At 37.1% G+C, this 21,548-nt stretch overlaps 2 protein-coding genes across 7 annotated transcripts in view; one reads left to right on the plus strand and one right to left on the minus strand.

Annotated features, from left to right (window-relative positions):
- fhod3b (formin homology 2 domain containing 3b) overlaps positions 1-10,788 on the plus strand; it is a 95,821-nt gene extending 85,033 nt beyond the window's left edge. For 4 of the 5 annotated variants that reach the window (XM_028010420.1, XM_028010440.1, XM_028010449.1 and 1 more), the window contains 9 exons: positions 50-232; positions 503-622; positions 1,403-1,564; positions 1,642-1,832; positions 2,139-2,331; positions 3,786-3,809; positions 4,219-4,405; positions 5,542-5,703; positions 5,801-10,788. In XM_028010420.1, coding sequence (XP_027866221.1) covers positions 50-232; positions 503-622; positions 1,403-1,564; positions 1,642-1,832; positions 2,139-2,331; positions 3,786-3,809; positions 4,219-4,405; positions 5,542-5,703; positions 5,801-5,883 — 1,305 coding nt within the window. In that variant the 3' untranslated portion in view covers positions 5,884-10,788. The remainder of the gene's footprint in view (positions 1-49; positions 233-502; positions 623-1,402; positions 1,565-1,641; positions 1,833-2,138; positions 2,332-3,785; positions 3,810-4,218; positions 4,406-5,541; positions 5,704-5,800) is intronic. The other variant, XM_028010430.1, reaches the window with a different exon arrangement.
- LOC114140512 (retinoic acid receptor RXR-beta-A-like) lies at positions 10,473-21,366 on the minus strand. Of its 2 annotated transcripts, XM_028010472.1 has the most exons (12): positions 21,200-21,366; positions 19,634-19,827; positions 18,231-18,384; positions 17,912-18,091; positions 17,614-17,667; positions 14,293-14,453; positions 14,025-14,154; positions 13,439-13,565; positions 13,075-13,116; positions 12,893-12,984; positions 12,123-12,228; positions 10,473-12,037 (listed from the first exon to the last, which is right to left on the minus strand). In XM_028010472.1, the coding sequence occupies exons 2-12, from the start codon at positions 19,772-19,774 to the stop codon at positions 11,890-11,892; spliced, it is 1,335 nt and encodes a 444-aa protein (XP_027866273.1). In that variant the 5' UTR covers positions 19,775-19,827; positions 21,200-21,366; the 3' UTR covers positions 10,473-11,889. The 2 variants fall into 2 exon arrangements, with proteins under 2 accessions (XP_027866273.1, XP_027866281.1); XM_028010480.1 differs by lacking the exon at positions 17,614-17,667.
- Between the last annotated feature and the right edge of the window lie 182 nt (positions 21,367-21,548).

Consider the following 21,548-nt stretch of genomic DNA (forward strand, 5'->3'; position numbering starts at 1 on the left):
ACAGACAGACACAAATTTTGCATAAATTTGAATTTCTCCTCTGTACTAGAAAATCCTCACAATGATCCCCACAGAGGAGGAGAAGCAGAGGATTCAGGAGGCTCAGCTGATGAACCCTGACGTTCCTCTGGGCAGCGCTGAGCAGTTCCTGCTCACCCTCTCCTCCATCACGGAGCTGTCAGCGCGCCTGCAGCTGTGGGCCTTCAAGATGGACTATGAGCTTATTGAGAAGGTCGGACACATTCCTGCTCCCCCTAATCCGGGGCAGATGAAACAGGCATTCAGCTGAACAAGTTTAGGTCTTTCTCTCTAAAACAGCATTTTTCTGTCACAACCTGGATGATATGCAGGCTTCCTTTTTTTCCTTCCTTCTTTCTTTCTTCCTCTCTCTCTTTCTTTCTTTCTTTCTTTCTTTCTTTCTTTCTTTCTTTCTTTCTTTCTGTATGTTAGTGCTGTATGTTCCTTTCATACTCTTATGAATTTCTTTTTCCTGCACTTTTAGGAAGTGGCAGAGCCATTGCAGGACCTAAAAGAAGGAATGGACCAACTTGAGAAAAACAAGACCCTCAGATACATCCTCACCACCCTGCTGGCCATTGGTAACTTCCTCAATGGCTCAAACGTAAGAAAAACAATCCAAGGAATGCTTCTGATAATACTAGTTTTTCTCTAGTTGTCCTTCTATATACTGAATTTCAATTAACATTCCTACCATATACTTTCAATCAAACCCATTATTTTGGGATTAATAACACTAGAGAATGTGTGTGAATGAGTTTGCTGCCTGACTGCAGCAGCTTCTGTTGAGTCTGGCTCCATCTGCTGAGAAGGAAGAAGGGGAGGGAGAGTTGTGTAATTAATTAATTAATTTTTTTGGAAGTTCCTGTTCATCTGGATTGCCTGTGTGTGAACTCTGTGTTTTTTTTTCCTCTGACTTTGTCACAAAGTGAGATTTTTCTCTGTTCCTGTGACCCCATCTGCGCCTCTGTGAGAGTACTTTGCATGTATGAGCCTCTGGGATCACTAAAGGCAAACATCCAAAAGGGGAAACATAAGTCATCAACATCAAAACGAGAAGTTTCCCGTAAATAATGGCTGCATTTATATTTTTGCAGTAAGCCATTTATAGCTGGCAGCAGAACAAGGGAAATTCTGTTGGTATTATGTCTTTCACGATGCATTCTGGACCCACTTTTGCTTTGTTGTGTAGAGAGAACAAACACTCAGGCCTTAAGCAGATTGCGGTTTTTGATACTAACAATCTAATTAATCTACATATCTCCATTCAGCCCCATTTTTCTAGCTGTGCCGGATGGGAAATTCACTTCCATCTGGTGCTCGATTTCACCGAACTAATTCCATCCACATTCTCAGTGTTATTTGTGTCTTTATGGGTCTGTAGGCCAAAGGCTTTGAGCTGAGTTATTTGGAAAAAGTCCCGGAGGTGAAAGACACAGTTCATAAGCAGTCCCTGTTACACCACGCCTGCGCCATTGTGGTGGAAAAGTTTCCAGACAGCACCGACCTCTACTCTGAAATAGGAGCCATGACCCGCTTGACCAAGGTTAAAAACTCATTATGTTCTCTAATATCTGTCATATCCACTAAAACCACTCCTCAACAGTTTTTTTTTTTTCTCAGGTGGATTTTGACCAGCTTCAAGACAATTTGGCCCAGATGGAGCGCAGGTGCAAAGCATCATGGGATCACCTAAAAGTCATCGCTAAACATGAAATGAAACCAGCGTTGAAGCAAAAAATGTCAGACTTCCTGAAAGACTGTGCAGAGAGAATTATAATTCTGAAAATAGTGCATCGGAGAATAATCAACAGGTATGCCGGAATACTGAAGAGTGTATTTTTTTTCAAATTATAAGTGAAAGACCAACTAAAATTGATAATATATATTTTTTTTGAACTTTCTTACATGTAAAAATGTGAAAAGGTTTTCAACTGTCTGTGAAAAGGTGTTCATAGTTATGATGATTAATGATTAATGCTCTAATTTTCCATCTACTTCACATTTATGAGATACTTTGTGTTGGTTTTTCCACATAAAATATCAATAAAATGCATCAAAGTTTGTGTTGTAATACTACACAATTAATGGACATCTCTGCCATCCATGCAAATCTGCAGGTTCCACGCTTTTCTGTTGTTCCTGGGGCATCCTATCTATGCTGTACGAGAGGTTAGCATACATCGCTTCAGCAAGATCCTGAGTGAGTTCGCCCTGGAGTACCGCACAACGAGAGAGCGCGTGCTGCAACAGAAACAGAAGAGGGCCAACCACAGAGAAAGAAACAAGACCAGGGGGAAAATGATAACAGATGTAAGGGTTGTTCATTGCTCTATCACCTTTCTTGTTTAGTATGTGCTTCCTCAGTTCCATGAAACGGTGTTAACAAGCCATTTTCAGTGGTTTTATCTGTAATCTTGTAAAATCTGGCTTGTTTTCTGGCCGAAGGGTTGGTTTGTATTTCCAAAGACGTCATCACAGCTTTCTCCGTCCTCACATGTATGAGTTACTGTAACAACAATCAGGGAGTCGTGTGGAATGGATCTCATTCTGTAGCTGCTTCAGGCCAGCGCAAACACCTCGCTGTGCGATTTAAATCTCGGAGACCCTGGAGAGTCGGCTGTTAATGGAGGAGGCTACAGAGAAGGGACCCTTTTCTTTGAAAAGGATACCTAATTTAATCACGGTGTGAAAATTCAAACCTGTGTCTCTCCCTCAAGGAGAAATAAGTAGGGGCCACACCTCAGTCACATTCCTAAAGATCTTCCATCATATGTGCCCCTCTGTTACACAAATGAAGCAAACAAACTTCGTTTGCAATGAAAGATGTTAAAGCTCTAAATCGCCCAGAGTGCTGGAGTTTTAAATGTGAAAATTGGCAAAATCTGAACAGTTAAAATTCTGACCAAGATCATCTGGGCTATTGTTGTATGTTTTTGTTTCTCTGTGTTTTTGTTTTTGTTGTCCAAATAACAACAATACATCAATCGTATATTTTATAATCTAGCTTTTGCTCTCCTAAATGGATTCTACTTTTCCTTTGGGCCAAACCTGCCAATTCAGATTTAGATTAAATTTGCTTTGTTTTGTTTTTTTCTAATGATTAAAATACCTAAGAGATAATAAAAGGCCCTCTGGTTCTTTATTAGAAGAACTATATATGAACGCAAAAGCAAACATCTGGTGGAACTGTAAATCTTCTGAGCTCATCATACTTAAACTACTTGTCAGTGCAATGCTCCTTAGAACAGTTGTAAACGGCATAACGGAGAGGTATCTCTGTCCAGATGTGCTGGAGGCTGAGTGTCGGAAAGAACAGGAACTTCTTAAAGGCCCAATTTCAAGGCATCAAATTATGAAGTATCATTTGTTTTAAGTCATTTTTGATATATGCAACATTTTTATAAAAAGCTGAATGTAACATAATTACTTAATTGTCCTTAAAAAATTGCATTATGTGCCACTTTATAGCGTACAATATGCTATAAAATGCACAATACTGCCCCTTTATGATCTACTTTTGCAATATACTACAGTATATAAGGTACTAGATTGCGTTGATGATATTAAATGGTAGTTGCACCATTAGATGTTGGGTTTTACATCACGTTGACTGCAGACACATTCCTCATAGTAAATCTATAATTAAGCATTTAACATAAAAGCAAATACATTTTTGCCAGAATATTTTGCTTATTCTAATTACATGTTTACAGTATGACGTAATTAGTATTATGAATACCTATTTTGTTCTTTATTTTCATTAGAGTGAGGATGACGATGACAGTGAGGTAGGAATGTACTTACAGTATGTATGTATGTACGTGTCTGTATATTCTCTGTTTGGACTAACATTTAACAAGACGCACAGCTATATTTCTAAATAACAGTTTTACTCAAAGGGTCTACACAAGTCGTGAGTTGTTTGTAAGACTAAGAGGGACTAACTTTGACAAGGCATGAATAAGGAACATGATGCCGCTTGGATATTGAGTGAATCTAACCTTAAGCCGTTACTTTTACTTAATGGTAGAAAAGTACAGAATCCAAAAGCATGCTGAAAGAAACAGTTATGAAAGTAAAACATTGAAAAGTTTATTGTGTGCCTTTGAAATAACTAACTTCTCCTATTTCAGTCTGGGAAAGGCTATGAAAAGAGCTACATTTAAAGTTTTCACCTCTTTCCTTAAACCCTTACAGAGCGGTAAATTTGGAGGTGCCTCTTCAGACGCACAGGAGAGTCAGTCTCAGGGTATCCAGAGTGCTGACGATGCAGCGGAACATGAAAACATGAAGGCCATGTTAAAAACTGGCCTGACGGACGCAGAGAGCAGCACATCCACAGTGCCTGGCCTAAGGAATCGTACCAGAGGAGGCAGTCTCAGAGGTTGGTCAGAAAGCAGTGTTTTACTGTTACTTTATGACTCATAAATATGTGATTTTATGAAACCATCAATGGCTCAGGGACAAGAGTTATAAGTTTTACCTCATCATGCAATCTCATCAGTTCTTGATGAATGATTTTCTGAACTTTCTCCTGAACACCATCAAATCTTTATTGTCTAAGTAGTCATTTCCTTTTTGACCATCCTCTGGTCTTTCTTAATTTGTTGAGAAAAGGAGAAAAATGAAGCTAAATTTTCAAAATTGTATAATGTTGACATTATGATGAATCTACTGTTTTGTTTTTGTAAGCCTGTGTTTATTTTCTAAGGTATCCAGTCTATGGTTTGTGTTCAAATCCCTAAAAGTTAAAAGAAAAAAAGTTAAATGTGCAAAAATAAAGAAATAAAAATATAATATTGTGCTGAATAGTAAAAAATGTAACATGTATGGCACTCCCACAAGATCTAGGTTTGTTACCATAAAAAAAAAAACAATTAATACACAGCACAATTAAAATCTCCTGCTTTTTTCCTGCAATCTGCTTTGTTTCTGCACTGGATTCACAAAGCATTAAGCAGGCGGGATCCGTCGTAATTATTCCCTCCCCATCCATAAACATTCAGTAAGAGAAATTATTGACAAAAATATCAGTCAAATCTCACATATGACTTTTATCTTTTTTAACAACCCTGAGCTGCTTTTAAGTAAATCCATCAGCCCACCAAGATATGTTTTCCCCTTTTTCATCTGCTACTTTGGTAAGGAGTATTTTTGATACACATCTAAGTAAATAGCTCAAGACTTTAAGAAAGCTATACTGAAAAACACGCACATTTAGAAAGTCTTTCCCCAAGTGCACGCAAAAGACCTCATTCAAATCTGGGCAAACTGCCTCAGTTCAGAGAGACACTGTTTAAAGAGGTTATTTAAGGAGCCGATCTTCCTTTTCATAGAGAAGCAAACTTAGCTTTTCCCCTATTGAACATCCGCAAATATCATTGCAAATACGTGATGTAAAAATTCTGATTTAGCCACGTCATTCATAAAATTAAACTTGTAACTCATTTGCTCTATAGTTTACCTCATTACACAGCATAGCATGTTAGTTTTCATTTGATTCTGCTGCGTTTGTTTCAGGACGTATTGCTCCGTGGTGTTCTACCAGCGATGACCCTGTGAACTGCACAGACGACACAGCCGACGAGATCATGGAGAGGATCGTTCGATCCGCCACTCAGGGCCCCGGCCCAAGAACGCTGCCTCGCGAAAGGAGACGATCCCGACTTAACAGAAAATCATGTGGGTGTTGTGTATGTGCACAAATATGATCAAAAACAAGAAATGTTTTTGCTATATTTCTTTTTATTATTGTTAATTTTCTCTCCTGACCACACAGTAAGGAGGACACTGAAGAGCGGCTTGACGACAGAAGAGGCAAATGCTCTTGGCTTGTCCGGTGGTTCAGAGCTCCAGGTGTGAGGAAGACCGCAATTACGCTGGACATTAAGACGACTGTCGGCCCTTTCACTGCCCTCTACTTCCGATCCAGACTGGAAACCCACCCCTCTCTAGCTTGGCACTCAAGCCACAGTGAGCTGGGATGAGTTGTTTGGTTTACGTACTGTGACACAAGAGACAGGGGAAAACCGCTGCGAAAGATCTTAATCTTAAACCTGTGGGCAGGAAAAATAGCTTTGCATTCAAACCACTAAGCTTGGCTTTTGCTGGATGATCACAGAATGACTGCTTTCGCAAGGCTTTATCACGATCACCCTTCAAATGCGACTCGCGTACAAGTGCCCACAGAGGTTTTGCTTTGTTTTGTGTGCGCCTAAGGCTGCCAGTGCACGAGCTTCAATCCCTGCAGCCTTCTCTGGATCCAAAGGGTTGAATGTGGCGCAGAACCGGAACCCTTAAAATGACTTTTTGCTGGGGGTTGAACAACGTATAGCTGAGCTAAATGACATTTCATCTATTGAATAGATGACTTAGTGAAGATGGTTATTTTGTTGTTTACTACTGGGGTATTTTGTGTTTCATTTTGGTCCGAAAAGGTGCTTAAAAAAGGAACATTTGCACTGGATGTAAACGTTGGCTATCATTGGAATGTGAGATGCTTGACACTGATGAACCACTCTGACATCTTGACTCTGACAATATGCTCATCAATGTGCCAGCTATTCAGTAGCACAGTTTTTACGTGACTGAAGTGGACAGATTCAAGGCAGATGTGCATGAGTTTACAGGTGAAGAAGGAATTTATTAGTGTAGATATATTTTTTTTGAAGATTATAATGAAACAAAATGTTCAGTGTTGCATTGTTGGATCAATTCTTAAATAAAAACTAAAAAGCTGGCAAGTATTCAAGGGAGGCAGGCACAGTTAGTACTCTTTATAAAGTTGAGTTGTATTTTATAGAAACTATGAGCTGCACATTTCAGTGCCTTGCCGACAGTTATTTATTAAGACGCTTTCAGGGACATGCGATCACATATTGTTACTACAGATGTGCAGTTTGTGATGAGAAAATTATTTTAATGTTCATCAGTCGATGTTTTTAAACCCATCATGGCAAAATAACTTTTTTTTTGTCTTTATGAAGATAATGTAGTTTCTACAGCTTCAAGTTGTACGTCATCCGAGTCCTACCATTTAGCCTTGGTGTAAAATTAGTGCACATACAGACCAATTAAGGTAAAGGAGATGTAACAATTGGCCAAACTAATCTGTAGTTTAAATGACATTAAAGAAGGTGTCACTTTGTCCTTTAAAGGATATTTGAGTATTTCTTTAAGCACACTGCTGTAAAAATCTGGAGTCATCCCTTTTTTTTGTATATTTTGCCTTCAAAAATCCTGACTACGGATGCCAAAAAGGCTGTCTCCCTGAATTCCCTAGATTCTCACCTTAACTATGAATTTCCAAAAGGCTGTCAATACTTCAGAGTTCAGTATGTTCCAAAGTAGTCAGATTTGGAAAAGCTTTTCTGCATTTTGCTCAGCCCTCCTGTAAACTGCGGAAAGTTTTGCTCTCTCACAGTCTGAATGGATAAAATCTTTGTGCTTCCTCTGACTTTATTTTTAAACATTTCACCGATTTTGAAAATTGCTTTGAGTTTCCTTTTCTGAGTAATCTGTACCAAATGTTTTTTTGTTCTGTTTTTTTTTACAGCAGCCGGGTAGCGTGTATGTCTGGTGCATTTACTGTTAGGTGTAAGATTTGATTTTTTTAGTTTATTACTGACAGGTCAGTGATCAGCAGCAATCAATATAGCAATTGTCCATTTTCAAACACTAGATGATTTCTTGGTGCATCTTTAGGCATTATTGTTTTAACAGTCATTCTCAAAGATGTGAATTGTTAAAAAAAGACAATGAAAAGCAATTCTCAAATGGCTCCTCTAATTACTTTACAGGTGCCTGTAAAGATCTGTACAGGTGCCCATCAGAGTATAAATATTTAATACAGATGAACAATAAAAGAAAGGAAAGTTTGGTTTTCATTAAATTTACTTTGTAGCTCCTCATTTAGCCCAAACATGCCGTGGAAATGAAGTGAAAACATATCTGGAAAGAAATCACACAACAGGAACATACTGTACATTACTGGACAGGGTGTGAAGAAGCAGAGTGCTTAAAACATAATGTTAAAGAAGGAAATGTCTAATGTAATTTTTTAAACACAAAGTAATAACAATAGTCTAAAGTAAAAAAGGTGCACGCATATTTTAAGTTTTGATACATTTATAGAAGGCTAATGGTTTGGAAAATATGTTTTAATTGTATTGGAGCAGTTTCAAGATACACATTGCAACCATAAATGTTAAATGTCATAAGAGGAGGAACCCGTTTATCCTGACTGCTAAATTGTTTACTAGCACATAGTTTGGATTGACTCACTGTGGAGGGTTTGTGAGATCCCAGCGAGGTAAACCTTCAGCAGCACAGCTGGCAGGTTCAGCTGGACACAAAAACAGACTGGATGCTATGAAAAACAAAAGCACAGCATTTTGTTCTGTATAACATATAATTAATTCAGTTTTGTCATCCAAGGAACAAACATAAACAAGGAAGCAGCAGTGGTTTAATTGTTTTATTCCAAATGACACACAGGACTAGCAGCTTTGTCACATTCTGTGTCCTCAGCTCAGTGTTTGTCTCTTCAGCTGCTGGCTATTCTGTTCCTCCATCATAACCAGATGCATATGAACTCCCATACGTCATCAAAAGTTTATTCTTTAAGAATACTAAAACTTTTGTTGTTTATAAAGGCAGGTGTTTGTGTTTTTCCATTATTACTAAAAATAGTGGCATGACAACTTGGATCAGCAAAATTTATTCTGACAAAGTATTTGCAAAAAAGTATTTTGAGCTCGAAGAGTCGAATTTTCTCAAATTCCTAATAAGTTTATTTTCTACCAAGGATTGTACATATTTAAAAAGTTTGTTCAGTATTTTAAAGTTAGAAGTGGCGCAAGACTTTTGCACAATACAGTATGAATAAACACATATGTAAAAAAAAAAAGATAATAGCAAAATGTGTCATAAACATACATCACATTATTAAAGACAATGCAAAACTGAGCCAGACTTTAAAGTCAAATAAAATATTTGAGCACTAAAACTCATTCTGTGATCTGTACATCTCTTTTTGCAATTACTGGAGTGAGTATATTCAGTTTTAACAAAGTTTAGAATTTCTAAGGTAAATGTATTTACTTGACAAAATGTCACTGTACAGGATTTACAGCAATTAGATGTGTAAGGAGAAAAAGACTGGACTGTTGCTCCCTCAAAGTTGTCTTTAGAAATGAAAGTAAATTTTGCATTCTATTTGAAAATAAAAGTCTAAGTTGGTTGAGATCCAATGTAAAGTTGGCAGTCAGTGAAGATTTGGGAAGCCACGTCATTTACTTGTGCTCCTTCAGTGTTTCATCGAATCCAAAGTCAGCAAGCTAACAATCCACCAGGAAACGTTAGAGCACTTAAGGGTTCCCTCTGCAAGAAGCTTTATGGAGATGCCGATTTCATTTTCCAGCAGACCTTGGTACCTGTCCACACTGCCAAAAGTACCTACGTCTACTTTGATGACCACAATATGACCGACACTGGCCTGCAATAACAAACCTCATAAAGAATCTATGTATTGTCAAAAGGAAGATAAGACCCATCAGAGCCAATAATGCAAAACTGAAGGAGATTTACTCAACCTGGTCTTCAGGATCACATCCATGTCATGTTGAACTGATCCAGGAGTTCTGATCAGCATGGCGTGCATAATCTGCAGTATTTGGACGTACTTTTGAAAAGCCCAGATTTCTGAAATAAATTTTTAATGGAGAGCTCTATTTTGAAACAAAACTCTCAGAAACTGGATTTTGGGTTTTCATCAGCTTCAAGTCAAAATCAACAGAAGGCTTACATGATAGAGCTGTGTAATAGCATACGACAAGTTGCACTCCCAGAAGCAGATTACTGAATTCCATTTTTGATATAATTTATTAGGATGCACCTATAATTAAGGGAAGTATAAGTACCCAGACTGGACAAGTTATCAATTATGAGAAATAATAGAAATTATTTAGAAGTGGTAATTTCACTAAGTGGTTTTTTGTTCATCTTTGGCCCTGCGTGTGAAGACGTTCAGGAAAAGCTTAAAGTGTTGAGATAGTTAAGAAAATTCAGCCAGCCTGGCTTTAAGAAATTCTATTTTTTTTTGCTACAAACAGAGGTTTTCTGAGCTTCAGATATTAGATGCACTTTGGGGTTTTTTGGCTTTTTTTTATTTTTACAAAATGATCAAATTAACCAGCAACTTCAAGTTGAACGCCTTTGATTTTCTTGCACTTCACATTTCTTACTTTTAGCCCATATGTACTGTAGCCTGTGCCATCTCACCTCAAACAAAAATAGTATTAAAACCAAGGCTTCTGTTGTATCCATCCCCACAGCAAATCTATGTAACTACAATAAAAAGGCTCATTGAAACACCTTTGGGACTATTTTTTAATCATCCTTCAGTTGTACTGGATTTAAGCAGAAAAAAAATTCACATGTGACACTTATGATGAAAATGCAAGAAAAACTTAATCCTCTTTATTCTTTTAGTCCACAAAACCCATGCTTCAAGTTACTTAAAAGTTCAAGAGCGCAGAAGTGGATGACAGGCTGCTGATATTGCTCACATAGTGTTTTCCTGTATAGCGTTTCCCACACAGACCTCATTTGGTCTTGTTTACATCATCTGTACATCAAGGTCTTCTGGGTTTCAATTTGATTATGGTTTGCTTTTTTTTTTCTTTTTTCTTTTATTAAACAGCAGAAACTGTATGAAGAAAAAGTAAGCTACCTACAAAAAGATGAAGGGAAAGATGGGGAGGGGGGGGGGAAACCAAGCATCACAAACAGCACAAAACAAAGCTGATCAGTCTCAGCAAATCCAGTGCAACCCAAAACACATTTTGCTTTATTCCATCTAAAAACAAGGGTGCATAATAACATCATACGTTGAATTTAGCAATTATTCTAATTTTTTATGTGCATTTTCCCTGACCCTTTTGTTTAGCACAGTACCTCATAATTGTATAGATAAATTACATCATGGAGTATTCCCTTTCCACTGGACATTTTTATCTTTGCAAAACATTGAATAACTGACAGGCTTATGCAGACATATCATATTGCTACATTTTAAAAACAAAGAACAAAAAGAATTTCTAGTTTTGCATATTTTCTTCGTTTTATGGTTTGGTGTGCAACTTCACCAGTAATGTCAAATCGTCTCTGAAATAGCACCACAACAACAAACAAACCCCGAATGCCGGGAAGGTCAGGCCGGTTTGTTTAAAGTTTGTTTTAAAAGTAGCACAAATCCCAGATGTGCAGTTTATTCCTGTCACAAAATACAATAGGGAATAGATTTGAATTGCTTTAAAGGGAAAATATGTAAACACTAAGCAACATATAGAAGAGACGCAGACTTAATTCTGGGATCATTTCAACCTGGTGTCAATCTCAGGGTTCAGATTCTGTCAAGTCAATTCAGAGCTTCTGGACACCATAATGCATTATTAGATTTGATTTAAATTAAAAATAAACGTTTCACAAAGCGTTATTCAGGATGCATCCTTCTTGAATTAAAAAGAAAGGCATTAGAGATGAGTTTAGGTGTTTAAAAAGTCTTATAAAAATGAGTACCCAAATTATAGCCACTCTGAGAGAAATATGTAAATATTTTTCTTAAAAATATTTATGTGTTTACCATAGTTTTTACTCATGACGTTATGACAACACATAGCACCAGCTTGAAGGTCATGCCAAGCCTTGGGTTTGGTCTAAAGAGCAAATCTGTGCTGCACTAAGGTGTAATGCAGACAGCAGTGAGACAAACTGACAAATCTTAAAAAGAACTTAAAGTGCCACTCCAGTCCCATGCCCGCCTCCCCAGACTCCAGCTTTCTAAAATCCACAGTACGCGACTCCTGTCTAAGACAACTGATGGGGAGCTTCAAGCATTTCCATGAGGAAGGTGTCAATAGGCGTGTCCCCGATCAGTTTGAAGAAAAAAAGATGCTCCAAGCACTTCAAGCCAATGGATCTCAGGGCTGGAAGTCGAAGGAGGAGCTTAGCAAACCTGCATGGAGAAAATCGTTTCATTCGTTTTTCCTCAGAGACATAAATAATGCACCAGTCAACACTTCACAGCACAGGACTTTTACCTTCCCTGCTGCTCTGGATACTTCTGCTTGCAGTAAGCTTCCAGTGATGCATAGACTTTTTCTCTAAGGAGCTCCACCTCACTTGTGCTGGAGAGCCCTTTAGCATCTAGCAGAGCAACATTAATAAGCACAATTATTACATGACACATTTCAGATGCACCAAGAGATCTGCTCATGACTAGAATCTGGTCATTTCCAACTTGATCGACATTCATTGGTCTGTCAAAACTGAACACACTAAATCTAAACAAAATTGTTTTTGATGTGGACGCTGCTGCTCAGGAAAGAAAACTCTACTGTAGCTATTCTCAGTACCAGTAAGGTCAGAAACACTATTTCTATGATTGTGCAGTTAAATCTGGCTGCAGCTGGATTTTGAAACTTTGATAGCTCTTTGGATGGCTTTGAGTCAAGGTTTGAATCTGTATTCTCCAAATAAAAAAAATTTAACAGTTTTTGTTAGCAATGCTACCTTCGCAACTGCTAATAAAAAATAATTTTGCATTTTCTTTAAAACTCTGTCAATAATAGTTTGAAAACGACATGGAAAGTGACCTCAACTCTATTTTTAATAGAAATCAGGCTGACTGACAGCAGATAGGCTAGAGTATTGATCTTATATTAACATTTTTTACAAAAATGTCTGAATCGGTTGAAGTTATTACCAGCAGATCAAACCTTTAAAAAGACTTGAGATCGATAAACGACTGCAATGTTTCAATTAGTGCATCTATATAAATCATTCTTATCCTCATGTATTCTCAAATTACCTGGATTAAACAGGACAATTGCCCGGAGACAGCCCAGCTCTGTTTTGTCCATTTGCATATCTCTCATTTTGTTAACAAGCTCAGTCAGAACCCTGCAGTACGAGAAAATGTGTAAAATTATTAAACATGTACACTCAAATTATGAACTCAAAAATAACAACACTGAAGAACTGCACAAGTACCTGTCAAATATGGCACCAACTTCTGCACTCTGCACACTCTCCCTGGAAAGTTTAGAGCCATTAGAAAAAAACACAAGTAAAACATAAAACAAACAAAAAATGTCACCACCTGGAACTACATCAACAAACACGCATGTTTCTGTTGCAACATTAACAGTCAATATGTTTCAACACATATTTTATGCAGAGACTTACATTCTCAAAGAACAATGTGGAAGTCTGCTTGTGGAAAATATTTTAAAAAGACAGACATGCATCCATCTATAATAGCGAATCCGTACGAGTTTAGCCACATGACAGCTGATTATGTTAGCTGTAATTTATTTTTAAGCATTCTGGAAGCGTATTGTCCATGTAAATGTACCTATCAAAAATAGCACCAACTCCGGCCATGTGTGCGCTGTCACGCTGCAGCTCGGACGCCAGCAGAGCGCCATCCTTCAGAGGAATGGAGCGATGGGAGAACGAGGCAATCAGGAGCTCGTTCCACCCTAACAAATACAAGCAGCAGTGCAGATAATTATTCTCCTGTTTATTTATGTACAACTCTATTCAGAGGTAAACCATGCCTGAATGTAAACTGCTGGGTTATAGTAATTCCCTCCACTCTAAGGTTAAAACCACTCTGTCTATTGCTGTTTCATTTAAGCTTTCAGTCTACAATGTGTTGAATGCTGCATACATTTGCTACAAAGAATTTTATAAAAGTATTGTACCAATCCCTGACTTTTCAAGATATTTACACTGTTCCTCACATATTTAGTAATCAATAATAATTAGTAATCAGTAATTTAATAGCATCTCCCACAGCATGAGTCAAAGCTTTAACAACTGACCCCGGCAATCTGCCACAGACCTATTTTGTTTCTCTATAGCAGCGATTTACCTTTTCTCCAAACAGAATCTCAATGCGCTGACTTTAATTTGAAGCTGTTAGCCGATATTCATACCTGCACGCAGGAGGATGACCTGATCATCAAGGGGCAGCTCGGAGAAATGAGGGATTCTCTTTGCCCACTCCACCAAAGCAAACAGCTGCTTGTCAGCAGTCTGGCAGATGTTGGAAACAGCATCATGGGGCTGCAAAACATATCACAATTACTTCCTAGTTACTTGCAAAACAAATAAAGCCGATTTTGTTTTATTTTTTAGAAAAATACGGGAGAAGAAAAAAACAAAAATCACTAAAACGGATTGACTGCTGTTCCAACAACTCACAGAGTTTCCTGCAGACCCTCTGTCTGAGTGAAGGTCCACCCGCATATCCACCGCCATCTCCGCCTCTAAGATCTTCTCCACAGGCATCTCATCGTTCACTCCGGAGCTGAACTCCAGCTCTCCCTCGCGCTCTCTGTTTCTCTGACGCTCCTCCTGAACCGCTGCAGCAGACAAACACAAAGAAACACTTCCAGAATGTACACAGGGAGATTTAATGGACGTTTGGATTCATTGGCTTTTAATCCAACATGAAAGCTCATATTTACATTCTGCTTTAACTGAATGGTTTTATAATTTTAGAAGTTATTTTTTCTAAAAAAAAAAAATACATACATTTTTCTTTCAAATTAAATATTAACAAGGCTTAATATTAACTTTGAAACTTTAAGTTAGGTTATTGCAACTTTTTTAAATTTTACATTGGTGTTATCTCTGGGATGGAGGTTAATTGCTTTTACACAGTTTATCTTCTTTCAATGCCTCTTTTAACATGAATGATGACAAAATTTAGCCAACTGCTAAAATCTCTGGTTTTTAAATCTGTTCCTGTTCAAGACATACTCTTCCATAACAGAGAAGGCAGTGGAAAAGGCTAACAAGAATATTTTGATTTCCACTCTGTAAACTGAACACCAAGACAGTTTTAAGAACTATTTTGTTGTGAGTTTGCAAGAAATGGCTAAATGTTCATAGATTCCTTCTAACAAACAACAAGTCCCAAGATGAATTATAAACTTTTAAAACATTGGCTTACAAAATCTGGACAATTTAACCCCCTTGAAAGCCTAAAATTGAGATAATTCAATGTAAAACCATGCAGAGATTTTGTAATTATTTGAATTAATATTTAAGGTTTTGTCTCCTCTTTCTCTCCCTCTTTCTTTTGATCAACAGCATACAGCTACCAATTCACTGCTCAGAGATGGGAATCAGATGATTTTTTCTGATGCTCTCTGATCCATGATCATCATGATCAAATCATATTCCAAGAAACATAAAATCATACAGAAAATTTACCTTCCCTCATTCCCACATTTTCAATGAATACATCAAACCTTATCTATCAAGAACTGTCTTTTTTAGTGTGCTTACTTTATGCACTTGTACCTATCAGATCAAGGTTAGAAACATGATTTGATGCCTAAATTGGTCTACTCATCAAGTTTTTTGTAAGATTAATAAGTACTATCTCAATAAAAAAGCTGCATTATATTTTCTTTTTTGTGTCATGTCTTTTAACTTTCACGATCAAACTTCAAAAGGAAATAGGAAACTGATATCTGCCAGCAACATCCGTATCGTTGCAGTTATTTTGTCCTCTTTAAACCTGCATTAAAGGCAATACAAAACAAAACGTTTATAGCCAAAGAACTGCTTTTTCACAATAAAAAAAGATCAGCTTGCAACCTCTCAACAGAACAGTGAGCCCTTTGGAGTTTCCTGCATTTCTGTATCAAAGTCTGCCACTAGGGGGAGGCCTAGTTACAAAACATATCTAATTATCAAACAGCTCACAGCTGCAAGCCACACACCATGAATACACCAAAGTTAGTAAGATATTTTCCATGGATATAAAATACATGTAACTACGCTGCAAGATCCACTGCTGACTTGTCACAGCGTAACCTGCCACTTGTCTGTTGACAGCTGCAAGCCTCAAACAACCCGGAACAGAATAAAATGGATTTTAGGGACATGGACAGATGGACGGATTTAGCACCAGGGTGGTCGGTCAGAAGCCAAACGTCCTCCACATTTCTTTGTGCCTGGTGTTCTGCCCGATATAATTCACTAGTAATAATACCGGAAGCAGGAACCTACTCAGAACAGAACAAATGTTCTCCACAGATAAACCACAAATTCTTGTTAGTCATGAAAGAAAAAGGCTTTTGCTCATGCTGAGTCATGCAGTGTGACAGTGATGCCAGACACTTAATTAGCTCAACAAAAATATGTAGACCTAAAATGAAGACAATCTTGTGGGTGTGGAGTAGTTATAATCCACCCACAGAGAACAGCTTGAATCTTTCCCATGACCAGAAGATGACAGTGAAATAATTTATTACCAAATGAAGCAGGATTTTCAAGGTCAGTTGTTTTCCAACGCAATAAGAGGCTCTTGTCTAATCGTGAAGTTAACTACTGGGAGAGACTTTAGTTTAATATTCGATTACTCAAAGGAAATCACAGAATGGTTGATAAATTTAAGCCTGATGCAATAGATGGTTATTTTTTTCATTATCAAAAATATTAGGAATATCTTGACATTTCAGGGGAGATGCAGAAGTTCAACTACTTTGTGCCTGAAGTTCTTGGGGCACTTTTCTATTTAGAGACTCAGAAATGTAACACTATAAAACTTTTGGGGAGACAAGATCAATTATGTTTGTCCTAGATACGTATGTGACAGGACTCCTTTTTCCTATTATTGCTGTGAACTGCCAGCCAGTTCCAGGAGTGGCCTCCTCAGTTATTGCTAGCAAACAATCACTAAAATAGAAACTAAGACTTACATCTAAATGTATTCTAAATTGATTCCTAAGTCTTTCTATGTAAATCAGAAGAACAATAAATAAATGTTACAGCTATTTTTAGTAGAACTAATATGCTAAATTAGTCATTATTGAAATCAGTAGGAATAATTTTCTTTGCAATTTTGAGTGCACAAGATTTTATTAGATGCTACAAATTTCTGCTTCAATTTCCAGTGTAAATGTTGCCTAGATAGCTACATTTTGTTTGTTAGAAACCTAAAGACAGACGATTATGATGACAATCAAAAGAAGAGTGATTAATAAGTAGCTTAAGCAACAGGGCTTTTCATTAGTTGCCAAAAGTGCAAATATTCAGGCTTCTCATCACTCAGATCCTGTGAGAAATCATCTTGACATTACTGTGAAGATGGGCTTCTGAGAGAAGTAATAAAAAGTTACACTTGAAGGTCATCAAGTGTCAGTGATCAGAGCAAACCGAATCCTTTGTGCCTAAATATGCAATCTAATTAAGGTGGGCTTGTACATGCATGCAAGGCTTAAAAGACATGCTTTGGGATTCTAGTAGCATACCTAAAATATGAACAACCATGTTCTTTACTTTGTCAACACAGATGGGATTTTCATTCATTTTCACAAAACAAGCACACGGCTGTAGCTGCCTAACAGAGCAGTCCATCATCACTAAGCAGCCAAGTGCACTAGCTGTCTCTCTTTTCCACACTATAGCACAAAGTCACACATGAGCCTATCCTGCTTAGCATTTTCTTCTGTGATAAATGTTGAAGTAGATTTAAGATACAGAATCTCTGAAATTTAGACAACATACTCATCCATCCCTCATCTTTTCCATCCTTGTTTTTCCACTTTATAGGATTTACCGCTATTGACAGACGGGGAAAGGGTAGAATTGGAGAAAGTGGAGGGAAGAGACAAAGAGGCGTTAGTTTTTTTTACCCCAGGTCCAATAAATCTATCTCTGTCCAAGCCAACATCCACTCTCTCTAAAAGTATGATGCCAATCCAAAACTACTTTGACTATTTGAATAACTCTAATAACAGCCATAGTTCATCACACTACAAAAAACAACTAGTGGATGTTATATTTGACACTTCTCCTTGCATACCTTCTCTCTTCATACCCATGGCCAGGCACTTCTGGTAGCGGCAGTACTGGCAGCGGTTGCGCTGGCGTTTGTCCACCAGGCACTCCTTGTTATCCCTGCAGGTGTAGCTCAGGTCTTTGCGCACAGTTCGTTTAAAGAAACCTTTGCACCCCTCACAGCTGTACACACCGTAGTGTTTGCCTGAAGATTAAACAGGTAAGTGAAACTTAAGATGATCAAACAAAACAAAGGAGGGAAGGCAAGAGATTTATGAACATTTTGGATCATTTTAATCAATAATAAACAGAAAACTAGTGCTGCCTTTCAATAGTCCACTCACCAGAAGAGCGGTCACCACAGATCACACACAGTCGTTTCTGAGACATCATTATTCCTGGGCTGTGAGCTTGCATGGGCCTCAGGCCAAATGGAGGCTTAATATCTTCTGAACTGCTGACTGAATGCATCCCTGATATTGGTGCTGAAGACGAAATCTGGATATACAATAATTCTATTGGTTAAAATCAAGTTAAAGTAAAAAAAATATAAAAATTCCAACAACGCAACACACTATGAAGAAACACTAGTAATCATTAATGGGCCCGGATATTGACAAAAATTATAGATCGGCAATCAATGACAATGTTCTCAATCCATAAGGGCAGATCTATTCCGTCTAATCCTAATGTTTTATTATTTATTTAACATTATATTTAGAATTCCTAATTGCACTTTCTGAACCATTTGAAAGAAGGTTCAATGCAGTTTATTTTTTACATGTTTGGCCAAGGTAATTAACCCTATTGTTTGTGTCAATTTCAGTTTCTTTATTATTTATTTTACATTGACTGTTATACTCCTAATTGCACTGACTGAACAAAATGAAGTTGTGCTGTTTTTACATGCTTTACCAAGCTTGTGAAGTTACTTGTGTATTTACGTTTGCTGTGCTGGTGCGGAATTATCAAATAAATTATCAAATAATTGAATATATTTGTGTCCACTTTTGAATTTGAATTATAAATATGTTTGTGCTTAAAAAAAATTTTTTTAAGTCAATTCAGCTATGTTTTTCTGTGTCATATCGGTATTGGCCGATACTAAACCTCATGAATCTGTATTAAAGTGATAAAAGTGAATCAGTGCATCCCTAGTTTTCTCCCTACTCTTTTGGATGCTGTAAGGAGCAATTTAAAATAAAACATTTTATGCCAATCATGTGCCAATTTCTACATATTTTGCAACAGTTTCTTCCTCTAAATTTAGAAAATATGGTTTCTATAGAAGCCAAAGATATTACCTACTGACTGGAGGTTGCTTATAGTTACTTTGATGTGATATGGATCATAATCGCCTACATTTTATAAGAGTCAACGGACACAGACTGTGATCAGAAGTCCAACCAACAAAATCTGTAGTGTAATTTAGAATATGTACAAAACAAGATATAAATAAAACTATATATTGTTTTTTTTTGTGATAATCTATTTCCACAAAAAAAAGATTATTTAACCACCAAGAGAAATAAACTGATGTAGGATGGTTAAGTCCAGCGACAGCAAAATTGTTTTGTGTACGTGTGAAAAATGGAAGAAGGTGGTGGTGAAAAGGCAACACGAGGTTTTAAGAAATGATAATGCTCATCCGAGGCGCTCTAAAACAATTGCAAGACTTCTTGCAATACAATAATTTTCGGACCCAAATAGATGAGTACAATTTCTCATACAGCTACCTAACAGATACCTGACTGCTGCTGATGGGTCCAAATCCCAGAGAGGGAGATGCCACCGGAGAGCCGAGAGAAGGACTTATCACTGAAAAAGGAGAACCTATGAAGTTGGTTGGGCTGTTGGAGGCTGAGCTGTTAGGTTGAGGTGCGGACATGGCTCGTAAGCTACCCGCTGAAGAGAATAATGTTCCGTCTTCAGGATGTCAATCTGAGGTTGAAACAAGAAGGTGCCATTAGCAAAGCAGAGACAACAGGTAGAGGTTATCTAAAACATTTATGGTTGTGTTTTTTTTGTTTGTTTATTTGTTTTAAATTAATGTGTTAAATTAATGCAAACTGATGGAAAACCACTAAATATAGGGAGTAAAATAATTTCACAACAACAAGCACAGGTATAAACAATACATAAATAAAAGTCACAGCAAGTGAAGTGTGGCTGCTGTTTTTTGCTGTAATTGTTTGATTTGTATTTATACTTCTGGTTGCGCCGTCCTCTCGAAAATTCACTTGCTATTCAAAAAATTAGCTGAATTATTATTTTTTTTTGTCTATTTTTTTGTTGTGGCTATTTCACTGGTAAAAATATATTAGCAACAAAAGTGATTTTTTGTATATGTAAATTAACGATACCAAAATTTCAGAAAATTATTACAATTATTATAGGGGGTTTTTTGTGTCTTTTTTAAGATTTTGAATAAGACATTTTCAAAGTTTTTCGTGTAGATTACCACCTAGTATCAGCTTTTGAAAAGCTACAAATGTCTTAATCCTCAATATTCACACATGATCTTAGCACTTAAAATAGTTACTTTATTGTCCTTTCAAATGTCATCGTTTGTTTTGACGTGCAGCATTATCTTACCGCACTAGTATTGTAAGAGATCAATATATTAAGAGATGACGCGTATTCACAAGTCCAAAATCTATAGCTAAAATCAAAACATGTGAAATGGTACGAGGACTACTGATCAAGAATGTGGCATTGAATCTTTAAGCACATGTGCTAAAAAGATGCATTTAACCAACATTTAACCAAAAGATGCATTGGCTTTATTTATCAACAGAATTTCACATTTGCTAAATGCTATACAAGCACATTACCGCTGCCCGATGAAATACGTCACAAAACTGAAAATCATGCAAGTAAAAATAATGCATTTTTTTTCTCCAAACATTAAGATTGTATATTTATAAGCCACTAAATATACAATCTTCGTTGATTTTATTAAGGGACATTTGAATGCAAAACCGTAACTCCTAGCAAGCCTCGCAAACAGACATCTTTAGCTAGCATTAGCTTTGCTTACCGACGTCCGAAAGTTAGGTTTTAAATTATTTGAAAAAGCAATTAGACAAAGTTGAAATGCTCCAATTCAAATACAAACAATACATCGCTTTACCCCACACGACGAACCCAAATAAACCCAACTCGAAGAATTATCTTTACATAGATAAGCCTAGCAAGTTAGCAAGCTAACTTGGCTAACGCGGCTAAGAGAGTTAGCCAAGAGCACGTATAGCTCCAAGAAAGTGTGGTGGCAAATCTAGTCTGTGGTTGTTTTGTGTTTGGAGTTACATACCATATACACTTTCGAAGCATTGTTGAAAAACCACCACGCGTTATCTCTTCTAATTTAAACTAGACTACACGCCGAAAATCAGATTCAGTTAACTTTACTTTGACGCCGCTGTTGTTGTTTACAGGCCATGTTGGCTCTGAGCCATCATCCACCAGAGCCAAAATGTCTCATGGGACCACCCATAACAGCGCTGTCATATGACACCTATGATGTTCAACTTCTTTATCGACGCTTCAGTATTTATTATTTATTTAATAATGAGTTGAAACAAAATGCAAATTCCCTTTTACATATTTTGTTGCGCTATTGAGTAAATAGTTTTCCAGTGATAGTTAACATCAAGTGGTAT

The sequence above is a fragment of the Xiphophorus couchianus genome, chromosome 3 (assembly GCF_001444195.1).
Source record: "Xiphophorus couchianus chromosome 3, X_couchianus-1.0, whole genome shotgun sequence".
NCBI lineage: Eukaryota > Metazoa > Chordata > Actinopteri > Cyprinodontiformes > Poeciliidae > Xiphophorus > Xiphophorus couchianus.